The sequence below is a fragment of the Octodon degus genome, unplaced genomic scaffold (assembly GCF_000260255.1).
Source record: "Octodon degus isolate 3935 unplaced genomic scaffold, OctDeg1.0 scaffold00011, whole genome shotgun sequence".
Taxonomy (NCBI): domain Eukaryota; kingdom Metazoa; phylum Chordata; class Mammalia; order Rodentia; family Octodontidae; genus Octodon; species Octodon degus.
Window position 1 is genome coordinate 5,350,889 of NW_004524587.1, and position 22,124 is coordinate 5,373,012.

The 22,124-nt window shown below is 37.9% G+C and overlaps 1 protein-coding gene across 5 annotated transcripts in view; it reads right to left on the reverse strand.

The window, feature by feature from the left end:
• The window catches only part of Cntnap4 (contactin associated protein like 4), a 236,333-nt gene that overhangs the window by 52,558 nt on the left and 161,651 nt on the right, over positions 1-22,124 (reverse strand). For all 5 annotated transcript variants that reach the window (XM_023709353.1, XM_023709356.1, XM_023709355.1 and 2 more), the window contains 2 exons: positions 19,279-19,435; positions 17,613-17,740 (listed from right to left, as the gene is read on the reverse strand). In XM_023709353.1, coding sequence (XP_023565121.1) covers positions 17,613-17,740; positions 19,279-19,435 — 285 coding nt within the window. The remainder of the gene's footprint in view (positions 1-17,612; positions 17,741-19,278; positions 19,436-22,124) is intronic.

Below are 22,124 nucleotides of genomic sequence, written 5' to 3' on the forward strand. Positions count from 1 at the left end.
GTTGGAAGGAATAGAGAAGGGTAAGAGGGATAGGGCACAAAAAAGAATTAAGATGTGTTATACACCTGTACCAACTGCCTACAGTGAGTATAATCATCACATACTACAAACATGTACTAATAAAAAAAGATTTACAAGAAAAAAATTAAAGCAGGTACATCTATACGTTAACCAGTACAAAGCATTCATAATTTTTTCCAGGCTCAGAAAATACTTTTATTAATTAGTCTGTTGAAGTATTTTTTAGGCAATAACCATCAAAAAATAAAAACCAGTAAATTACTAATTCTATACTTATTATCTAATACCTCCTGCGTGTAGGACCTAATTACACTTTTGTGTATGATTTGATATAAACATGTGCACATTTTTTGGAAGAGGACAGTACCAGGAATCAAACTCAGGACCTTGTGCTTGCCAGGCAAGTGCTGTGCTGCTGGGCTAGAGCCCCAGCCCAATGCACACATCTTTTAAAGAACAGACAATGTAAATACATGTTGGACATAACCTAATGCCAAATGTGAGCTCTATATACAGTTTTGTAGCTGATGTGGTGGTGCACACCTGTAATCCCAGCACTTGGGAGGCTGGGGTGGGAGGATCCCTACAAGGTCAAGGCCAGCCTGGGTTACATAACCCCATGCTCTTGGTGGATAATTCCACACCCTCACTCTTTCCAAGCATGTTTCATCTCTGTCTTCACCCTTGTACCCTCTTTTCTCTAAGAAAAGAGAAGGAAGCAGCAGAGCCACGATGCGGACTCCCAACACCACACTTGTTCATCTTCACGCTTCCGCGCTACACTCTCTTCTCTCCTATCGCGATGGATCAATGTTCCCCAAGAATTTCTTTACTGGTTCTTTTCTGCCAGTGCACAAATGCTCTTAATCCTCCGATCTCAGAAATTTAATCTTGTGGCCCTGCTTTTCTTTCCACTTCTCCCCAAATTCTCATTTTTTTTTTTTTTCTCTTCCCACTTTCCTTCACACTGAACCTATTCCGGGCTTCCTTTCCCCCACTCCACTGGCTGAAACAGGCCATCGGCAGTCATGAGGGACCTCACTTGGCTTCGGCCAACAAGCTCAATGTCATCGCACTTAAACTCTGGACCACATTTAGTACTGCTGATTTTCCTCTCTTCCTGAAAATACTTTCTTCCCTTGAAGCCTGGGCTCGGCACCCTCTCTTGCCTTTCTAGTTGGTTTTATAATTTGCAGTTTTCTTTCTTCTGCTAAGTTCCTTCAGCCTCCCATCGTTGAAAGGAGCAATGCCCTTCCAGTGCAGTTCTCCATCCACCACAGCTCCACGCAGTCTGTCTTGAATAGATCGACAATATATGAATACACGTCTTAAGCCTGGAACTCTCAAGTCGACAACTGAATGTCTAATGGTAGAGCGGCTTTTCTATACCCCAAAACTGAGCTCCATATATTCTTTGATCCCAGACATGATCTCCCCCACTTCAGTCAACATCATTTTTTTTCCTTCTAGCAGATTATTAATTAGGGCAAAGACTTTGGCATCATTTTTTTTTTACTTTTCCCTTAGCAACTTATATAAATTCACCAGCATAGTCTGCCTTTTAAATTATACCCATATCGTAACTCTCCATATTGTACCTGTGGTCCAAGCCACCATAATCTCTTAGCTGGGGGTAGTAATGTGGCCTTATGCACAATCTCCTTGCTTTGGCTCAATCTCACTAAACATAAACTGTACCACACTACTCCCCTAACCCACCACTGTTGAAAAAAATAGTTTTCAAAATCCTCCATCATCGGATTGCCGGTTCCGATCACATTAATATAACACAATGCCAGGAGGTTTTCCACTGTTTTCCCCTTGCTCTCTGGCTTCCAATGCCAGGACCATTAGCTGCGCCACAAACACACCAGCTGCGTCCCCATCTCTGCGCAGTTACTCTGGCTTCTGGCTTCTCCAGTCATCCAGGATACTCTTTCCAAAGTATCCGCATGCCTTGCTCCCTTATTTTCTAAAGATCTTTATTTGAATGTCACTTACTTGCTGAAACTTTTATAGGTATTCTTTTTTTCTTTTTCAAAAAATCACCCTCTTTTGCATTGTTTATTTTCTTCAGAGTTCTTATCAATATATGCCATATCATACATACTTCTTTACTGTCTCTCTCTAAAGGAATGTAAGAACTGAAAATACAGGTATTTTGTCTGTTTTGTTCAGTGTTCTGTTGTTTCCTCCTTCCCCTCCCCCATGCATGTGTGAGTGTGTGTGTGTGTGTGTGTGTGTGTGTGTCTGTCTGTCTGTCTGTCTGTCTGTCTGTCTGTGTATAATACACTGTTAAATGAAGGATATCATTTTTTGGATAAAATTATAAGATCACTTTCATTATTTATTTTTGGCAGAGCTGGGGATTGAACTCAGGCCCTTGAGCTTGCCAGGCAAGTGTTTATTCTACTGAGCCATCTCCTCAGCCCTCTTTCATTATCGTAGACATCAAAAGACATAGAATATATCTGGTCCACTTGGTTATATTGTGTGTATCCTACAAAATCCTCTCAGCTGTTTTGTTAAACAAATAGAAAGAAGACAAGAAACAGAAGACAAAAGAGAAAGGAGGAGAAAAAATGCAGAAGAGGTAGAGATAATAAGGTAAAGAAGCTTTAGGGAAATTAAAGAAATAATGTGTACTGAGATAATATCAATTATGAAAATTTAAAAAATTTCCTAATGGTGGGTGGTTATCAGAAATAGTTGAGCCAACAAAATTATATTAGCATATTATCTGTTAAGATAGAATTGATCTTTATTTTTAATGGCTTGTATGTAGTCTGTCATAAGGAAGAGAAGCCCACCAAATGGAAAGGAAATTAACCAAATCATTAGTCAATATATTTTTGCAAGCTGAGCATCTAACTTCTGCACAGTTATTTATTGCCTACATGCACCTTTGATTATTTAATGCATTCTGGGCAGCTGTGATGGCTCAGACAGCTGTACTGGTCAATGCAGACAACATGAAGAAACTGATTTCAGCGACTCCAGAATTTCCTGAGACAGAAACACAGAATAATCTTTCCTCACTTTAGATTTTAGAGATGCTTTCATTAACCATTGCACTGTGACACAATGAATTAACTGAGAGAAAATATTTATTAAAATGGGTTGAACAACAGTCTCAAAGAATTAAAAGCATTGCCTTGTTCAGATTAACAAAATGGGAACAGAAATTTAGATATTTGCAACAGTTCTTAAAAATGTTCACTCAATGTGCTTTTGACCACACCACTATCATTTCAGTAAAAACATAATACGGTACACAACACTCAGATATATTTTGCATAAGTTATGGCCTTTAAGACTATTATTCCTTGAAGTATTCAGACCCAAAAAAAAGCATGGTAGGAAAATCAGTTTGGACTCTCGTTTCCCACCACTATTTCATACCAGAAGATAAAATAGTGCTGTCCGCAAATATCTAAGAGAAAGAAAAAGTTCCAGCCTGATGTATTGTTTTATGTTGAGGCAACAATTAGATATTCTTCAGCTTGAAAAAACTCTGATAATAAAGTATACAACAGCCCTTTTAGGGAAAAAATCAACAACAAACCTGCTTTATAATGAACTATAGTCAACCAGAAAGACTCAGAAAAGCTGTGGTAGGTAGGATGACCGCATCCCATAGTACCTGTGCAGATGTAATATGATCCAACTTGAGGAAGAACACCAACTATCACCCAAAAATATCAGAGCAGCTCCTGAAGAGGTAAAAGCTAGGGTTACCATATAACACAAAAATTGCACTCCTAAGTATATACTACAGAGAAATAAAAGCCTGTGTCCACAAAATATTATACCTGGATGATCATAGCAATTATCCATAATACTCAAAGAGGGAGCCAGTCCAAACATCCATTGACCAACAAATATGCCAACATAATGCAGTCCTGTCTAACCCTACAGTGAAGTGTGATTTGATCATAGCAAGAAGTATTGATGCATGCTTCAAGATGAGTGAACTCTGGCATATCTAGAAAGAAGTTAGTCACAAAAGACCATCATTTTTGTGTTTTTATCTCCATGAAATCTCAAAACAAGCAAAAAACATCCATTTTTTTTGGAGGAGGGAGAATAGTGAAATGAGAAACATCTGCTACCTGGGAAAAGTTTTCCTTGGGGAGTGTCTTGGTTACTTTTCTCTCCTTGCTGGGACAATATATCCAACATCAAAAATTAAGGAGGGAAGGGTTTATTTAGCTCACAGTTACTGGAGGTTTCAGTCCAAACTCAACTGGCTCCAAGGCAGAGCGGCACATAGCAGAGGGCAGCCGTTCATGATGGCAGAAAGCAGCAAAGAGCAAAGGGAGGAGCAGCAGCTGAGGCAGCTAGCAAGCCCCTCTCCCCTCCCCATATTGTACTGAAGCTATCCATCCCAGGGCAGCCATGGCACTCATACCCGTAATCCCAGCATGGGATCATAAGTTAATCACAAACTCTAGAAGCTGCCCAGTGACAGCATGAGGCCTTGAGGAGACAGCTAGACACAAACCATAACAGAGTGATGCAAAGAAAAAGTTCTCCAACTGATTATGGGAATGGCAACTCTGCGAAGCACTAAAATATGGTTAAACTCTATATGTTTAAGAGGGAAAATGGTAGGGCATGCAAATTATGTCTCTATAAAGTTGTAACCAAAACAAAACAACAAAAACTGAGTGCTTTCCAAAATTATAAGGCAATACTATGATAAGCACAAGCATTCTCAGAGAAAATAACACTCATGCACCTTACTATAGAGGAAACAAAGGAAAAACATAGACCACCTGACAGTGAAATCCAAGAGGAAATTAATAAAGAACAAAAATATTCAAGAAGGAGAATCTAATAATAGGACTATGAGTTAATATTTAAAAATAATCAAATATACAAGTAATAGCAAAATCAGTAAAATTTTTTTAGTAATTAATGTTTCTTCAAGCAAACAAAAAACAAAGTAAAATGGACCATAAAATAACCTTTTCTTGGCCACTGCAGTACATTGAGCTCCACAGAGACAGCACCTGGGCAACTGAGAGCAGGAGGGACACTGGGCGACTCTGTACCTCGCTGAGGAAAAACAAGTAAACATGGACAAAGGAGATCCTAAGAAGCCTAGAGGCAAGATGTCATCTTATGCATTCTTTGCTCAAACTTGCCGAGAGGAGCACAAGAAGAAGCACCCAGATGCTTCCATAAACTTCTCATAGTTTTCTAAGAAGTGCTGAGAGAGGTGGAAGACCATGTCTGCTGGAAAAAAAAAAAAAAAAGGAAAATTTGAAGACATGGCAAAAGCAGACAAGGCTCATTATGAAGGAGAAATGAAAACTTATAGTCCTCCTAAAGGAGAAACAAAAAAGAAGTTCAAGAGTCCCAATTCACCTAAGAGGTCTCCTTCAGCCTTCTTCTTGTTTTGTTCTGAGTATTGCCCAAAAATCAAAGAAGAGCGTCCTGGCCTCTCCACTGGTGATGAAGCAAAGAAACTTGGAGAAATGTGGAGTAATACTGAGGCAGATGGCAAGCAGCCATATGAGAAGAAGGCTGCTAAACTGGAGGAAAGTATGAAAAGGACATCACTGGGCTAAAGGAAAACCTGATTCAGCAAAAAAAGGGAGTCGTCAAGGCTAAAAAAAAAAAAAAAAGAAAAAGAAGGAAAAGGAGGATAATGAGGGTGACGAGGAGGAAGAAAAGGAGGAAGAACAAGATGAAGAGCATGAGGAGGATTCAGAATAGAATGATGATGAATAAGTTGATTTTAGCACAGGTTTTGGTTTTTTTGTTTGTTTGATTTTTGTCTATAAAGAATTTAACTCCCCCATACACAACCCATTCCTTTTTTTTTATTTATTTATTTTTTTTTAGAGAAGGTCTACAGGGTGTTAAGGGTGTCACTACTAGATCAGACTCTTAGTGATCCACCTGTTTTATAGCCTCCCAAGAGCTGGGATTACAGGTGCATGCCACCATGCCCAGTCTCTAAAAGTTGAGAAGGATTTTTTTTGGAGGGGTGGCGGGCTCAGGCTGCCTTAAGGGCGGGTCTGGTAAGGCAAGTGGAGCTGGGGTTCGAACCGCACTACCCTGCACCTGACTGCCTTTGTATAAGCAGGCGCTTAAACAACTGAGCTAAATGGCAGGCCCCCTAAATGCATTCTTTTTCTTTTTTTCTTTTTTGGCATTATTTTTTTAGGGGAGGGTCTACAGGGTGTTCGGGGTCTCACTACTAGATTAGATTCATAGTGATCTGCCTGTTAACAGCCTCCAAAGAGCTGGGATTACAGGCATGCATCATCGTGCACAATCTCAATTGATGTCTCAGCATGCTCAAGGAGCGGGGCCGGCACGGCAGGCCCAGGGATTGAACCCCTGGCACCTGAGCCTACTTGCAGGTGCTTTAATCTGCTGAGCTATTTGGCCGGCCCTAACTCACTCCTTTTGAAGGAAAAAAAAACCCTGAAAGGTAAGGCTGTGTAAGATTTGTTTTAAAACTGTACAGTGTCTTTTATTTGTATAGTTAACACACCACCAAATGTGTATTTAGATAGCCCTGTCCTGGTTGTATTTTCAATAGCCACTAACCTTGCCTGGTACAGTACAGGGGTTGTAAATTGGCATGGAAATTTAAAGCAAGTTCTTGGTGGTGCACAGCAAAAATTAGTTATGTGTGGGGATGGTAGCTTTTCATCTTCAATTGTCTCTGATGCAGCTTATATGAAATAATCGTTGTTTTGTTAACTGTATATCACTCTGTCATTGCAAAAAAAAAAGTTACAACCGTTTTGTTGACACTCTGAATGCTTCTAAGTAAATACAACTTTTTAAATTAGGATTATTGTCCATTTCATAGGTCTAAACCTTCTTCTTGAAAGGAAGCTAGTCTTTTGCTTTTGCCCAGTTTGGATTATTAGTGTTTATCTTTTCATACAGTTAATAGATGCCAAGCTGTTGTCTTCATACCCTGCATATTGTGATGGGGGTAATAAAAGTCAAATTGAGAACATTTTCATCCATGAAAAATCTCACTTGATAAAAAAAAAACTTCACATACTCCTTTGTAAAGAATAATTAGTTCTGTTCATAGATAGCATGAGATTATTAGAATCAAGCAATCTGAAAGTCTGTCCTTAAAGGACTAATAAAAAAATACTTTCTGATCTTCACATGAGGACTCTTACGCCCCATTATCATATAATGGCTGTTATAGTGTGCAGTTTCCACATTAAAGGAGGCCGGAGAATGTGTCCCCAAAAGCGTGAGCTTAAAACCTAAGACTCCAATTTTTGGTTAGCATTCACAGTGAAGGCAGAGAAATTGCTGGCTTCATATGCCTGTACCCATTTATCTAAATATAGACTGCTCAGGAAACTTGAGTGGTGAATGTTTCAAAGTTAGGCCACAAATTATGAAAGGATAGATTTTCTCTATTGGGATCTCCTGTTTAGACAGAAGAAAAAAAAAAAAACGAATTTCACATCTAAAGTATGAATTACCCAATTTATTCGGGTTTTTCTTTACAAAACTTATCAGAGTCACGTTTGTCTGCTTAGCAGTTTAAGGAAAAATTTGGCAATTTTGTGGGCTTTGAGATTATCACTCTTAAAGTGCCAGTGTTTTAAAATAGGATTCTTGTGATTCTACACGCTTTTGTGATGGAGTGCTGTTTTGTTATATAATTTTAACTTGAGTTCTTTCCATTTGCATTTGTTTATGTAATTTCAGGAGGAATACTGAACATCTGAGTTCTGGAAGATAGTAATAAACTAATTGCACAGGCTTTAAAAAAATAACCTTTTCTCTGAAAAAATAGAAAGTGTTTGAATTTTATAAAGGAGTTGTATTATTGCAAGAATGAACTTTAATATTAAGGTAAATCATGTTCTTAAGTAAAAGCACATTTACTGCCATAATCCTGGTATATTGAAAAGAAATTGTTCAGATGGAACTAGATGTTCTTTGTACTAAATGTTTTTTTAATGAATTCAGAGCCCTTTTAAATATAAAGTCTTTTCAATAAAGTATACATTTGCTTACCATTTAATTGCTTTTACAATCAAAAATGTATTCTTGCTTCTTTCCAATAACTCACAAACTAGGCTTTTTTCTTTGTAAATGATGAATCATTCTCATTCTTTTATAAACTGCTATTTATTGATTATCTTTCATGTCATAGGTAATGTACTAGGTAGCAGGAACACAAAAATAAATGATCAATGCACCCTGCTCTTGAAGGCCTCAAATATAATTAAAAGTCAGTATGAGAAATACATCCTTCTAATATGTTCAATGTTTTTCTCAAAAAAAAAAAAAAAAAGACTGCAGAAGGATTACATCCTCTAGCGAACGATGGAGCTTCTAGAGGAGCCATGGAGCTCCATGGAGGAAACGTTCTAGCCTGGCATCAGTGGTGGGATGGTTAAGCTTAATTGCCAACTTGGTTGGCTTGTGAGTAGCCTAAAGATTAGCGAAGCACACTTCTGGGTGTGTCTGCATGGGTCAGTGTCATGGAGGGATGACCTTGAGTCCCTTGATCATTTCCTCTCCGGCACTAGTTCCCTACTTTGGCCCTCAGATGCCATGAATTAAACATTTTTGATCCATGATACTCTCTTGACATGATGCTCCTGCTTTCATCCCATTGTACCATGGACTGAATCTCCCAGAACCACGAGCCAGATTAAACCTTTCTCTCTTTAAGTTGTAGCTGTTGGATACTTGGTCGGACTGATGGGAAAAGTCATAGGAAAGGATTCAATTAAAAAAAAAAAAACTATGGAGATATTAAAGATGAAGCAGAGTAATGGCTTTAATAGGACGTGTCCTCCAAGGTTCAGCATTGAGATGTGGGTTGCCAACCCAATCGGGTTCAGAAGGTGGGCTTGGGAGTATCATTGGACCTCGGGAAGCAGTGAAAAGCTTTAAGCAATTAGGGTCTATGTGGAAGTAGTTCACTCAGGGAGCATCCCAGAAGGACACAGCATTCCTCTGCACTTTCCACTTGCACAATGTTTCCTCACTGTCACAGCACAGGCAGCGTGGTCCCACTACATCTCTGCTCCAGTGATGTTCTGTCCTCTGCAAGCCCACAACACTGGTCCAGACAAAGATGTGCTGAAACTGCTGCAGCCATGAGCCAAATCAAATTCTGCTTCCTCTAACCTGTTTTGCTCAGGTATTTTGTCACAGAGATGAACAGTTGACTAAAACAAGGGGAGTGAAGAAGGAGAAATTGAAGGTGGCTGCCTTTGTGGTGCAGAGGTCTTCTCTGAGGTACAAGACCCACAGAGTAGCACAAGGTCTTTGTGGATATCTTCCTCTGTGTGTCAAAAGTCAGTTCACCCATGTGTCTAACCTAGCCCTCTGCTTTTTCTATTTAGTATCTAGCAGGAATTCTGGAGGTACTGCAACTACAATTAAAAGACATTGAGGGCTGGGGAGATGGCTCAGTAGAATAAGCACTTCCCTGGCAAGTGCAAGGGCCTGAGTTCAATCCGCGGTTCCACCAAAAAAAAAAAGAAAGAAAAAGAAAAAAGAAAGACTTTGAGCCCTATGTCAACACCATTGGTCCACTGCATCACAAACCAACTATTGATCTAGACCTGTGATTCTCAAACTATATTTAGAGATGGCCATACTTTTCCTCTCCTCTAATCCATCACAAACTGATGCTTTTGCAAAAAAACAGGACAAAAACAAATCACTAATGAAAGGAAGAGAAAAACAAAAGCATGCACAGTATCACCCCAGTTCCTTCTCATTACTGCTCAACAGACATAAATTACTCTGCCCAATTGACATGAATACTTCTTTTTTAAAATTATTTTATTGAGAAATAAATAGCAATGAGCCAGTTTGAAAACCGATTAGTAGGACAGTTTCAATCATTAATACACCGCATATTGTTGTCTTCTTGGTGGTTATTCATAGTACAAAATGCAAACACGATATCCTGTCCACAAACACTATTAGTACAAATCTTTCTATTCATTGAATTAAGAGAAAGTAGCTGTATATCTATCCTAACTAGTTTGAACATACAGATACAAAATGGTCCTTCATTTGTACCCCTTTTTTGTTTAGTTTTGTTAGATATGGTATTCCATTGTCATTTAAATATTGTAAGTGCATGAATTCAGCAAAATATTCCAACCCACTACTATTATGGACATGAATATTTCTAAAATGTACTCTGAGAGCCAGGCCAACAGCTAAGCAGATCACAGTGCCTGCTTAGGCAGATGCAGGGGCCAGGAGTTCGATCCCTGGTCCCACCCCCGGGGCAAGCTGAGATGGGGATTGAGACTGGGCGTGGTGGCACACACCTGTAATCCCAGTACTTGGGAGCTGTAAACAGGAGGATCTCTATGAGTCCAATTTATACAGTGAGACCCTGTAGACCGTGTCCTAAATACAAAAATAAATAAATTAATAAATAAATAAATAAATAAATAAATAAATAATGTGCTCTGAATTTCTGCTCTAAGCTCACTATTCACTGGCAATCCCAAATTGCCGGATGAACGCAAACCTATGAGTCACACTGGCCCAGGGCAGTCATAAGGGCAGTGGTCTATGGGCCAGCAGCAGCAGCATCTGGTGCTTGTTAAAAGTGCTCCTGCCCACCCACAACTCCTGAATCGGCATCTTGGGATAAGCTGCGGAGTCTGTGGTGCAGCAAGCGCTCCAGGTGATGCTAATGCCCACTGAAGGGGGGACAGCTGGGTTAGAAGACTTGGGCGGCATCTCAGAAATAAAAACGCTCGCCCTGCTCCACTCCCAGAAGCCTGAGTAAATGAAAAAGTCCATGAGGAAAAGTCCTTCAGTGTTTTCCAGCTTCTTATCTATCACCTGTATGCTAACTGGGAAATTCTGATGCTTTCCCTTGATTCTTCCCTATGACCTATTTGCACCCAAAGTTAACATAAGTTAGAAAAATATTCAGCAGGATTGTGAAGTGTTCTGGAGAATTGGAAAATAACCATGTTGCTAAAACCTTTGGTGTTTACAGTTTGCATCTAGAGATTGTTTTGTTTGTCAGCACTGAAAATTGACCCCAGGGCATGCACCCCGAGCTGTATCAGCAGCCTCTTATTGTTTTATTCTGAGATAGGGTCTTGCTAAATTGCTATGCTCTGGGCTTGAACTTGTGATCCTCCTGCCTCAGCCTCCCACAGTGTTGAGATGAAAAGCATGCTCCATCAAGCCCAGGTATTTTTTAATAACTTAGTTTTTAAAAATAAGCAAACATAAAAATTATTCCTATTGTCACTTAGCTTTTTTTAAAAAAAGATATATCAGAGGATCTTTTACATAAGGCAAAAGTGGGCTTTTTGTGTAGAGTTCTGATAAAACTATGAAACTTTAAAACCACAAAACTACCACTACTCTCAATGTACAAAACATCTTCTGTACCTGAAGAAAGTTCCCAGAAACCGCATGGTAAAACTCTTGTCACCCTAAGGGTTTCCAAGCAGAGGTCCTTCATCTGTTCCTTTCCCAGAGCATCATACAGATGAGATCATTTTAACCATGTTGCCTTTTGAGCCTGGCTTCATCTGGATAACATAACACAAGCCAGAAGGATCTGTGGGGCTGGGGTACCACAGTCCCCCCCTTTTCCCATTCAGTAATATTCCATTGCGCGTTGTGGATGCAAGATAGTAAACTGGAACTTGTAGCCACTCACCAGCTGATGCTCATTTAGGTGTTTCCTGGCTTCAGGAACCATGCATAGAGCCAATAGGAACCACTGCATGTAAATGTTCATTTTTCTAGGTCAAAAGCCCAAGAGGGTGGATTTGTGGGTCACTCAGACATTATAATATAATGCTAAATATTACAAGAAAATGCCACATTTTTTTTTCTGCACCAGCGATTGAACTCAGGACCTTGCACATGGCAGGCAGGCATTTATTCTACTGAGCTATCTCCCCAGCCCCCAAACTACTTTTCAAACAAGTACAGCACTGTTATTACAGATGAGGGTCCAGTTGCTCTGCTTCTTCACTAACACTTGGCATAGTCCATTTTTGTTATTTTTTAAAATTTAAGCTACTCTAAAAGCTGCACATTAATACCTCAATGTGGTGTTATTTTACATTACACTAATTGCTAACAGTGTTGAGGATCTTTTTATGTGCTTGTCTAAACTCCACCTACGATCTCTGATGAAGGGTGTGTGCGCATCTGTCCACCATTTGTAATTTAATTATTTTATTATTAATTACTGCCCTGTAAGAGAGTTACTTTTAGATTCTGAATACTAACCATTGTAAGATGTGTATTTTCCAAATATTTTCTTCCAGGGCATGCCTTTCTTCTTGAGTCATTTTATTTATTTATTTATTTTCTTGTATTATCTTAAAAAAAGATGTATCTTTTTAAAATGACATTTTTTAAAAGATAGTTTTAAATGTAATGTCATTTTAAAAATATTTTAATTTTGGTGAGACCCAATTTATCTTTTATAAATTTTATTTCATGAAATGTATATTTAGTGTTATAGCTAAGAAATCTCTGTCCAACCCATAATCACTAAAACTTTCTCCTATACTTTCTTAGACAAGTGTAATCCTTTATGGTTGTACTGGTTGATGCATTGTGTTGACTTGAGAAGTTTAGAAGTTGAATTAAGGGACTCAGCAGAGAGCCAGGATTCTTAATGTATAAATATCCTCATCCCGTGCAAGAGGAGGGCACGGACACTGTGTGAGGTCTACACCCCCAGCCTCAGGGTAGCTCATTTATAATATAAGGAGGGGAGAGAGGCTGCTTACAAGCCACAGCTGCTGCCTCTCCCTTTGCTCTTGCTGTTTTCTGCTGCCATGAACTGCTGCCCTCTGCCATGTGCCACTCTGCCTGGGAGCCAGCTGAGTATAGACTGAAACCTCCACCAACGGTAAGCTAAATAAACTTTTCCTTCCTTAATCTTGGGTGGCAGATATTTTGTCCCAGAAAAGACTAAAAAGTAACTGAGACAATGGTTTTATATTTAAGTTTATAATCAATCTTGAGCTAATTTCTGTTTCTAATTTAGAGTTGAATTTCTCTCCCTCTCTCTCTTTCAAATAACTTCTGATTGTTCCAAAACTATGTCTTGGAAAGGACTATGCTTTTGTCATCGAGTTGCCTGAAAGCTTTGTCAAAAATCAATACTTAATGAATATGTAAGTTCAGTTCTTAGCTTACTGCACAATTCCATTAGTCTGTCAGTCTATGTGTCAATAATTCTTGAACTTTTAGTTTTGAAAATATTTTAACTAATTTACTCTGCTTTCCCCAAAGCACTTTATAGTAAGTGAACCAATGTCTACCAAAGAAAGAAAAAAAGAACAAAGGAAAGAAAATATAAAGGGGTTGAGGAGGGAGGGCGGGAGGGGAGGAGGGTGAGAGAAAACCTTCTGAATTGCATTTGCGAGTGTATTCACTCTAAATATCAATTTGGGGAAGCTGACATTTCAGTAACAATCATTCAAATCCACAAATATAGTCTTGTTGAAGCAACTCTCCAATTTACTTTTTAAATTACAGTTTATAATTTTTATTAAAACAACATAGAAATATTTCTAACTTTTGCATATTGATCTTGTATCCTGTGATTTTGTTAATCGCGCTACTTTCTAAAAATTCTATAGGGGTTAGCTTATGTATTTAGTAAGTTAGTTTGTTCTCAGGAATCAGGACCTTGTGCTTTCTAGGCAGTTGCTGTGCCACTGAGCTACATTCCTAACCTACTATAGGGCTTTATTCCTAGAACAACATGTCCCCAGTCAATAGAGACATTTTGTTTCTTCCCTTCCCTACTATGTGGTTTGAATTTCTTTTCTTGTTACGTGTATAGGGTCACCAGCATTATGTTGAACAGCAGTAGTCCGAAGAAGTATCCTTTGATACTGATCTTAGGGGAATTGTACCTAATTCTTTGACTATTGACTAAGATATCATCTGTTCGATTTTCATAGATGTCTTTTATAATATGAAGAGAATTCTACGCTATGTAAAATAGTATAACCACTTTGTAAATCAGTACGGAAATTCCTTTAAAAGCAAAAATTAGAAATTCCATTTGACTCAGCTATTCTCCTTCTAGGTATCTTTCTGAAAGAACTAAAGACATCATATTACAGTGATCTATTGTTTTCCATCAAGCAGTACAGTTCATCATAAGTAAAACTTGCAAGTGACTTACATTTCCATCAACAGATAAATGGGTTAAAAAATGTAGTGATAGGGCAGATGGCTCAGTAGAATAAGCGCTTGTCTGGCAAGCACAAGGGCCTGAGTTCAATCCCTGGTTCTGCCAAAAAATGTGGTGGTTACATGCAGTGGAGTACTACTCTGACATAAAGAAAAATAAATTTAGGTCATTTGTAGGAAAATACATGCACCTTGAACCACAATAGTAAGTGAAATAAATGAGCCATATGAGCTTAAATATCACATGGCTTCTCTTAGGAGAAGCCCAAAGTATGAAGAACTCACCATGTACCACATGCATGTACACAAAACAAGCAGGCAAACAAATGAAAGGGATCAAGAGATGGATGAGGGAGGAGGAGGGAAAGGTGTATAGAAAGGAATTAAGATGCATTATGTATATATATATATATCAATTCTCCACAAGGAATGGAAATAATTATATACTAAAATGTGTACTAAATTTAAAAATTCCTCTGTAGTTCTTAGTATGTTTAGTTTTATCATAGGTAGGATGTTTAGTTACTACTGACTTTTCATATATTCATTGAGAAAAGTTACTTCTATATTCATAAGTAAATTAAATAGTTATATTCTCTAAGATTTTGTCTACAGTACAACATTAAAAGATAGTTTTAGGCTAGGATGGTTGAGCATGGCTGTATTCCCAGAACTCAGCAGGCTGAGGTAGGAGGATCACTGCAAGTTCAAGGCCAGCCAGGACCACAAAATGAGTTCAGAGACAGCCTGAACTACATAGTAAAACCCTGTCTCAAAAAATAAAATAAAATAAAAAATTAAATATAGATTCAACATTTACATCCTTTGCACACTTGAGAAAATGCTGAACAATTCCTATGAGTTCTAACAACAAGAAGAATACCAGCAGTAAAGGAAATTTCAGACCTAACTGTGTTTTAAAAAATGAGAAGAATTTAAAAACAAAGATATCACCAGTTTATCGGGGTAACCTTCTATCTACTACTGCTAGATCTTCTAATCATGTATTATTTATTTTTCCTTTTTCTCAAGGTTTGTCTTTTCTCCTATTAAAAACATGCCTCAATATGAAATTTCCAACATCTCTAGTTTATGAGAAAATTAACAACATTCTTTTATTCGTAGCTCTCCAACAGAAACGGAAACATGTCTTGTTTTAATGGACACTATTAATTTTGTTCAAATGAGGAAGCCGGAGGTCATCCTCCAATCCTTGACTCTCAGTGTTCCGTCTGTATCATATTGAATTCACCTTGCTAGCTGATCCCCTTCCTCCTGCATGGAGTCCAGCACCACTGCCCACAAAATTCAAGTCCTTACAACTAGTCCTTGTTTTATATCACAGGTCACATTGCTGGTCCTTTTAGTCTATAACTCATTTTGAAGCTTTCAATTGAAACATAAGACTTAAATTAGTTTTTCAACATTAAATTATTCAGTGCCCAGCTCTGAGGCTCAAAAGAGTAATCTCCGTGTCCCATTCCTCTGCGTGTAAGGTCCACTGTGCAGGATTCTGTATCAATAAGCCTCATATTTACCCAGCGTACTTTACTGGCAAAGAAAAATGGTGCGCATTTAAGGTCACTGAACCTAAGAGATGCAGATGTACCACATAGAGAAAAGGATATCTACTCAGTTCTAGTCATTGTTCTTCTGACCAAAGAAATATGGTAGAAAATAGTCCTTATGACCGCCTGTGATGGTGAGCTTCAACTACTCTAAAAGTAGAGTTGGAAGCCAAGAAGGCCCAATACTCAATGATGGATCCATTACTAAGCTAGAGGTTAATTAGTGGCCTCTACATCCTGGACCCTGCGGTGATGCTGTGGTGCTGATGTTGCTGCCTTCTTCTCTGTGCCCAAGGTCACAGGAAGTGAATGTTCTGGTTTCTCAGCTCCAGAATGATTAGCATTTTCAGGAGATAATCCTTCTCTGGAGGGCTGTCTCGTACATTTTATACAGGATATATGCAGCATCCTGGGTCTTCCCAGAAATGAGTAGCAGCCACCTCCCACCAGTAACAATCAAAGACATCTCCACACATGGCTAAATTACCACTGGGAAGGGGGAAATGACTTTGGATGGAGAATCATTGCTCCAAAAAAAATAGATGCTATGCACTCTCCATGGAGTCTGGGGATAAGAAATGTTAAGAAATAGAACTGGTTGTGATCCTAGGCAGAGCAGACTAATTCCCGGGGATTACAGCAAATGAAATAAGGAAGAGAAGGGAAGACAGCTGCAGTGGAGATCAGAGCACGCCATGAAAGCTGCAGTTGTTGCACAGAGCTGCTCTACTGTCAGGAACAATCACCACGCTCCCTGCATGCCTCCTGAGTTTATACTCCCATCTCTTTGCATATAATTTCTCTCTCCACAAAATATGCTGTGTCATCTTCATGTGAATGCATGACCACGGCAGACAGGAAGTAGAGATGATAAGCATCAGAGATGACAGTAGAGCAGCAGGCACTTTCATACGATGCGTGTATAATTTTTGTAGACCAGTATCACCTTTGCTTTTGAACGAAGCACCTGCTGCTGTGTGTGCCCCTATATCTACCAAGTGGTCTGATCCTCCCTTCTTCTGTGGAGCCCCCAAATGAGATTTTATTCTATGGAGCACTTTCTATATAAACAGATACTCCTTCTCTTTTCATTTTAAGTTTTGGAAATAACAAAAGGACACATCATCCATCTACCTCTAAGCTAACTGACTTTCAGAAAGTTAACGATCTATGAATGGACACATATGTTCATTTTATTGCCGGCTGAAAATGGGCTTGTGTGTGTTTGTAGATCATGCTTGAATTTTTAAATTCTAACTCAACATCTTAATACATTGAAGAGAAGGACCAGTATGGCTCATTGGTTTAAAGTCAACTACTACACACACACACACACACACACACACACACACACACACGTACACACAGTCATGCATTAAAAATTTTTAAATGATGTTTAATCAGAATGTCTAATCAATATGTTAAAAATTGAAATATGCTTAATCAAGTTTACTTTTGCTTTTATTGATGTTTTAATTTTACCCCAGGCCTAGCAATAGGAAATTCATGTGAATTCTAAACAATTCTATGCAGCACTGAGGCATGCCTATGTAGATAATGCTCTGCGGAAATTTGGGGATGTTAGAATACATTAAGGAACTCATAAAATAAAATAAAAAAATCTCAGTCGTTTCTCCTAGAAGCCTAATAGCATTTGCCATCCTCATATTTATCACAGATTTTAGCATTTCATGGATGTGCTGGTTTGTTGACTAACTGAAAGAAAATTTCCAAAATTACTTACATTTTTTTACAGTGAAAGTCTAATCAATTGTCCTATGACAGAAACACAGTACTTAAGTGACATTGCTTTTGTGCCCACAAAACATGGTGACGACTTACTGTCTCCCTGACAAAGTAGAGGTCCAAGCTTATAAGCTGCCTCTGAATGGGGCCGGCCGGTGTCTGTAATCACTATCTTAGTCACTGGCAGATGATCTTTATAAGAAAGGAATCCAGTGTCGTTGGTCCTAAAAAACAGAAAGTAGCAACAATTGCTAAAATTATTCTGATTCATATAACTCTACCATAAATAATAATTCTCTTTGCATTTCAAAACCACAATGTTCTAAGCTACATTTACACATGTACCAAAGAGTATGTATGCAACTACCATATAAAGTATGGCAGCATCTTAATGTCTCTAGTACACATTAAAAAATAGGATATAAAATACACAGTAAATATTATATGCTGTAAATCTAGAAGATAGTTGAATATTTTTAACTTTAGTAGACACTCCATCTACCTGCTGACTGAAATGGTTAATTCATTATTATTTAGTATAACGACGGAGCCAGGACATACAGCTGGACCATTTTGCTATTTATTGGTTTTCTCCTATGATTTCCTATATTTCTGTTCCCTCTTGGCTGCCTCACAGTCTGTTGCATATTGTTTTGTATTCAATCTTATTTTCTCAATTAACTTTTTAGCTAAAAGTTTGTTGATTGTACTTTAATGTTCAATATATGAATTGCAAAATGCATCCTTCATTCACCATGGGCTACTTTTATGTTGTCTAAAAGTAGAAAATGTCAGAAACTTGCTATTGATTAATTTATTCAATATCCCTTCACTTACATATTTGTTTTGTATGCTATTGTTATCATGAATTTAAACCTATTATAAGCTATGCAATTTAATTAGTGAATTTTATTTTTATAATAAAAAAGACTTTAAGTACATGGTTTGTATCTTTATCAACACAACCATAATACCAGATCACTTGATATCATTCTGAATATCTGAGTTTTCAACTTACATTAATTCTCTTTAGCCTAGAGAATTTCTTAGAATCTTTCAGTTCAGATGTTGTACTTTGATACTCTACAATTTACATCGCGTTGTCTAACATAGTTCTGAATGCATTTGCTTAAAATCCTTCTTCATTTATTATAACCAATTTTACCTTTAAGTCTTTAAACATATTAATAATAGTTGTGTTAATGTTTTTGCCTGATAATTTTTTCCTCTGTGTCCCAGTATTTATCTGATAACTTTTAAATTTCTTGACTGTAGAGCAAAGTATACCCTTCTATTGAAATATTCAGAAAGTGGTTAACAGCCTAGATACTACATACATTGTAAAGAATCTGATTTTTATTGATCCTTGAGGATTTCATTTTTAATTTTACAAGCACATAGTTAAATCACAACCTTCATGTGATATTGATGAATTGTGCTTTGCCAACTGACTATAAATACAGTTTGAAAATGGAGCACTACTTGTACAGTGCTTCAAAGAGAATGATAACTAATTTACATGTGGTAGAGTCTTCTATTTTTTTCTACTATGCAAAGGAGATGGACATGACATATGTTCAAATTTTAAAACACTCAAAAGAGCTTTGAACTTAATTAGCATTCAGGATTAAACTGTACCACATTCCCTCCAAAGCTACCTTTGCCTATCTCCTCATTGGGCCAACTTGGTATATACACACACTGTGTGATTAATGTAAGAAAATAAATTTTATCTTGAAAAATGAGATCAGAAGACAATCACCATTCGCTCCGGTCAGCATCACAGTTGCAGTGATATTGGTCATCAATGCAGTTCCCTTCCAAGCTGCAAGTGCATTTTTGCGGGCCGGGCGCAGAACCTCCCCAGTAGGTCTGAGTTTCGTTGGTTCTTCCAACCCACCAGCTCAGAGGAGTTCCATCTGAAAGACAAACATGAGAAATGTGCCATCTGCTTCCCTGCCAGCATAAAAACCTTTTTTCCTACATCACTAAAAAGAACAAAGAAAGATGCATGTGAGATAAAGTTACACTAAATGCTGTAATTGATGGCATTTCCTGATGACTTTTTTGAAAATAATTGATCGTCATTTAGCTTTACATACATTTTTCCTTGAGCAGAAAAGAAACTGGCAATTTCAATTTAATTTAAGCACTCTCGTTAAAAAACGTATTGAGAGCAGGTCATATATACAATTTCTTTAAACATAGTTTTTGAAACACATGGACATCAAGACATAAAATGTGATCATTAACATAACAAAGCCAAATTGATTTAAATTATGAAATGCTCCCTTAAAATAAAACATGGACTGTTATGTAAGGGCGTGGATTTTTCTTACACATTTGTTGACTAGAATATACTCACTGTTGATTAAACCCTAGGCCTGGCATTGCATTCCCTCATCATGATTGAAGATTTATTTGGAGGCCTGTGTTTTCTCTTCCATTTAAAGTCTTGGCTATTTATTTGGAGGCTACAGAAAGAACACTGAAAGATCTCCCTGCCTCAAGCGAATATTACACTAAAAAAAGTTTCCTTTAGCCAAATGCATCTTTTTCTAGGATAAATGTTCCTCTACCAGCTCCTTCTCAGAGTTCATACTAAATATGGTGCCAAGGAGCTCAAGCAAGGGATAGACAGAACATTTAGGCCAGGATTCGTACAAAAGGAACTGACGCGTGTAGGCGATGCATCTTAGAAAGAAAGGCAGGAAAAAATCATAAACATTTGAGAATCAGGGCATGAGAAGACTGCAAGTAAAGACAGATCAGTCAGCTCCTCAGAGATGTGTGATCATTTTTCTGTTGACTTTCAAACCTTTCAACTGTCACCACCAGCCCCGCTGAGAATCTGGTTCTTTTACTAATTTTCCCCCTTTACTTGCAAATGTCAGTGTTCATTTTAACTGACTACCGAATTGTCTCTTACTAATGCTGACAATCTCTCTCTCTAGATATGTAAAGAAAAAGAAGAAAAGCAAAACAAGCATACTGGAAATGTGAGCTATTCATATAAGTATTAATACTGACTTTTCAAATTTGTATTGGCGTGATTAGCTCATTACCAAAAGGTCAATTTAACTAGAAAAATGTACTAGATATATGTTAATGCACAGTTGAAAAGATTACAAGGGGTGATCAAAAATACATTCGGTGATTAATTTTTTTAAAACTCTTAACACAATAGAAGACACAGTGCCAGGAACAATGGCTTAACTGTGCTCAAAGCAAGCGACACTATCTTGAGGATTTTGAGGAGAATTAATGTCAATGTTTCTTTTACTGTAATAAATATTCTTATTTAAACATTCACCATAGTTTTCAATTGCTCTTCAATAATGAAATGTTTAAAGCATGGCAATGTATCCTCCTTCATCTATTCACCATGTGTGACATCCTGCAACTTCTGCCTCTTGCCAAAGTGAAAAGGACCATGAAAGGTAAATACATGAACTAATTCAGAACACAGAAGTAGCCAGGACAGCGCAGCTGAGACACTTCCCAAAGAGCATGTCCAGAATGGCTCGAAAAAGTAGCAAGAAATACAGCTAAGTGCATTAGAAGTAAGAAAGGATGTCTAAGGGGGGATTATTGCCAATGAGTCCTCTGCTATAACATTTTTAAAAGTAAAGTGTAAGTATTCAACCTAGTGTTCAGTCATCTACTTATGTTCATAAACAGAAAAGAAATCCTTATTCATAAATACAAAATCATATTTTCTCATTTAAATTTCCTATTTTCCTACAAAGTAGAAATTACTGAATATTTTAGTAATCACATACCTTGGGGATATATATATATATATATATATATATATGACATTGTTTAGCTTAAAATAGAAAAGAAAATCCTGCCATTTATGACAAGGATGAACATGGAGAAGATTATACCAAGTGGACTTAGATAAATATTCAGCTATAGTGAATAGTCAGTTCCTTACTAAACTGGGTATGCTAGCCATAGCCACGCTGCTCTGGATAGCAAGAAGAAAAGAAGCTCACTGACCCACTCTGAGCTCCATTATCTAATCATAACAACAGCCCCATGAGACTGGCTTTATCTGGACCACTTGGGTGTTGTTGTTGTTGTTGCTATTGTTGTTGTTTGTTTTTTGGGTTTTTTATTTTAGGGAAGGGTCTACAGGGTGTTCAGGGTCTCACAACTAGATCAGACGTGTAGTGATCCACGTGTTTACAGCCTCCCAAGAGCTGGGATTACAGGTGCGTGCCACCACGCCCAGTCTCAATTTCCACCTCAGAGCCCCAGGGATGGGGCTGGCATTGCAGACCTGGGGATCAAATCCCCAGCTCCTGCACCTGCTTGCAGGCACTTTAATCCACTGAGCTATTTGGCCAGGCCATATCTGGGCCATTTTGAAGGAGAGAAGGCAAAGACAGAGGTGAATCATTGACTCATTCATTCATTTGATGAATCAAAGATTCTTCTAAGTTCTGTATCTAGAAAACAAATAACCTGAAGTTACCTCTCTCCCCACCTAGAAACCTTATAATTTTTGCACTGCTACTGTCTGATCTTCATTCACAGAGAGGACTAAATTCTTAAGGAGAGATGATATTTGTGATGGACCAAGCCAAGCACGATGAGCCT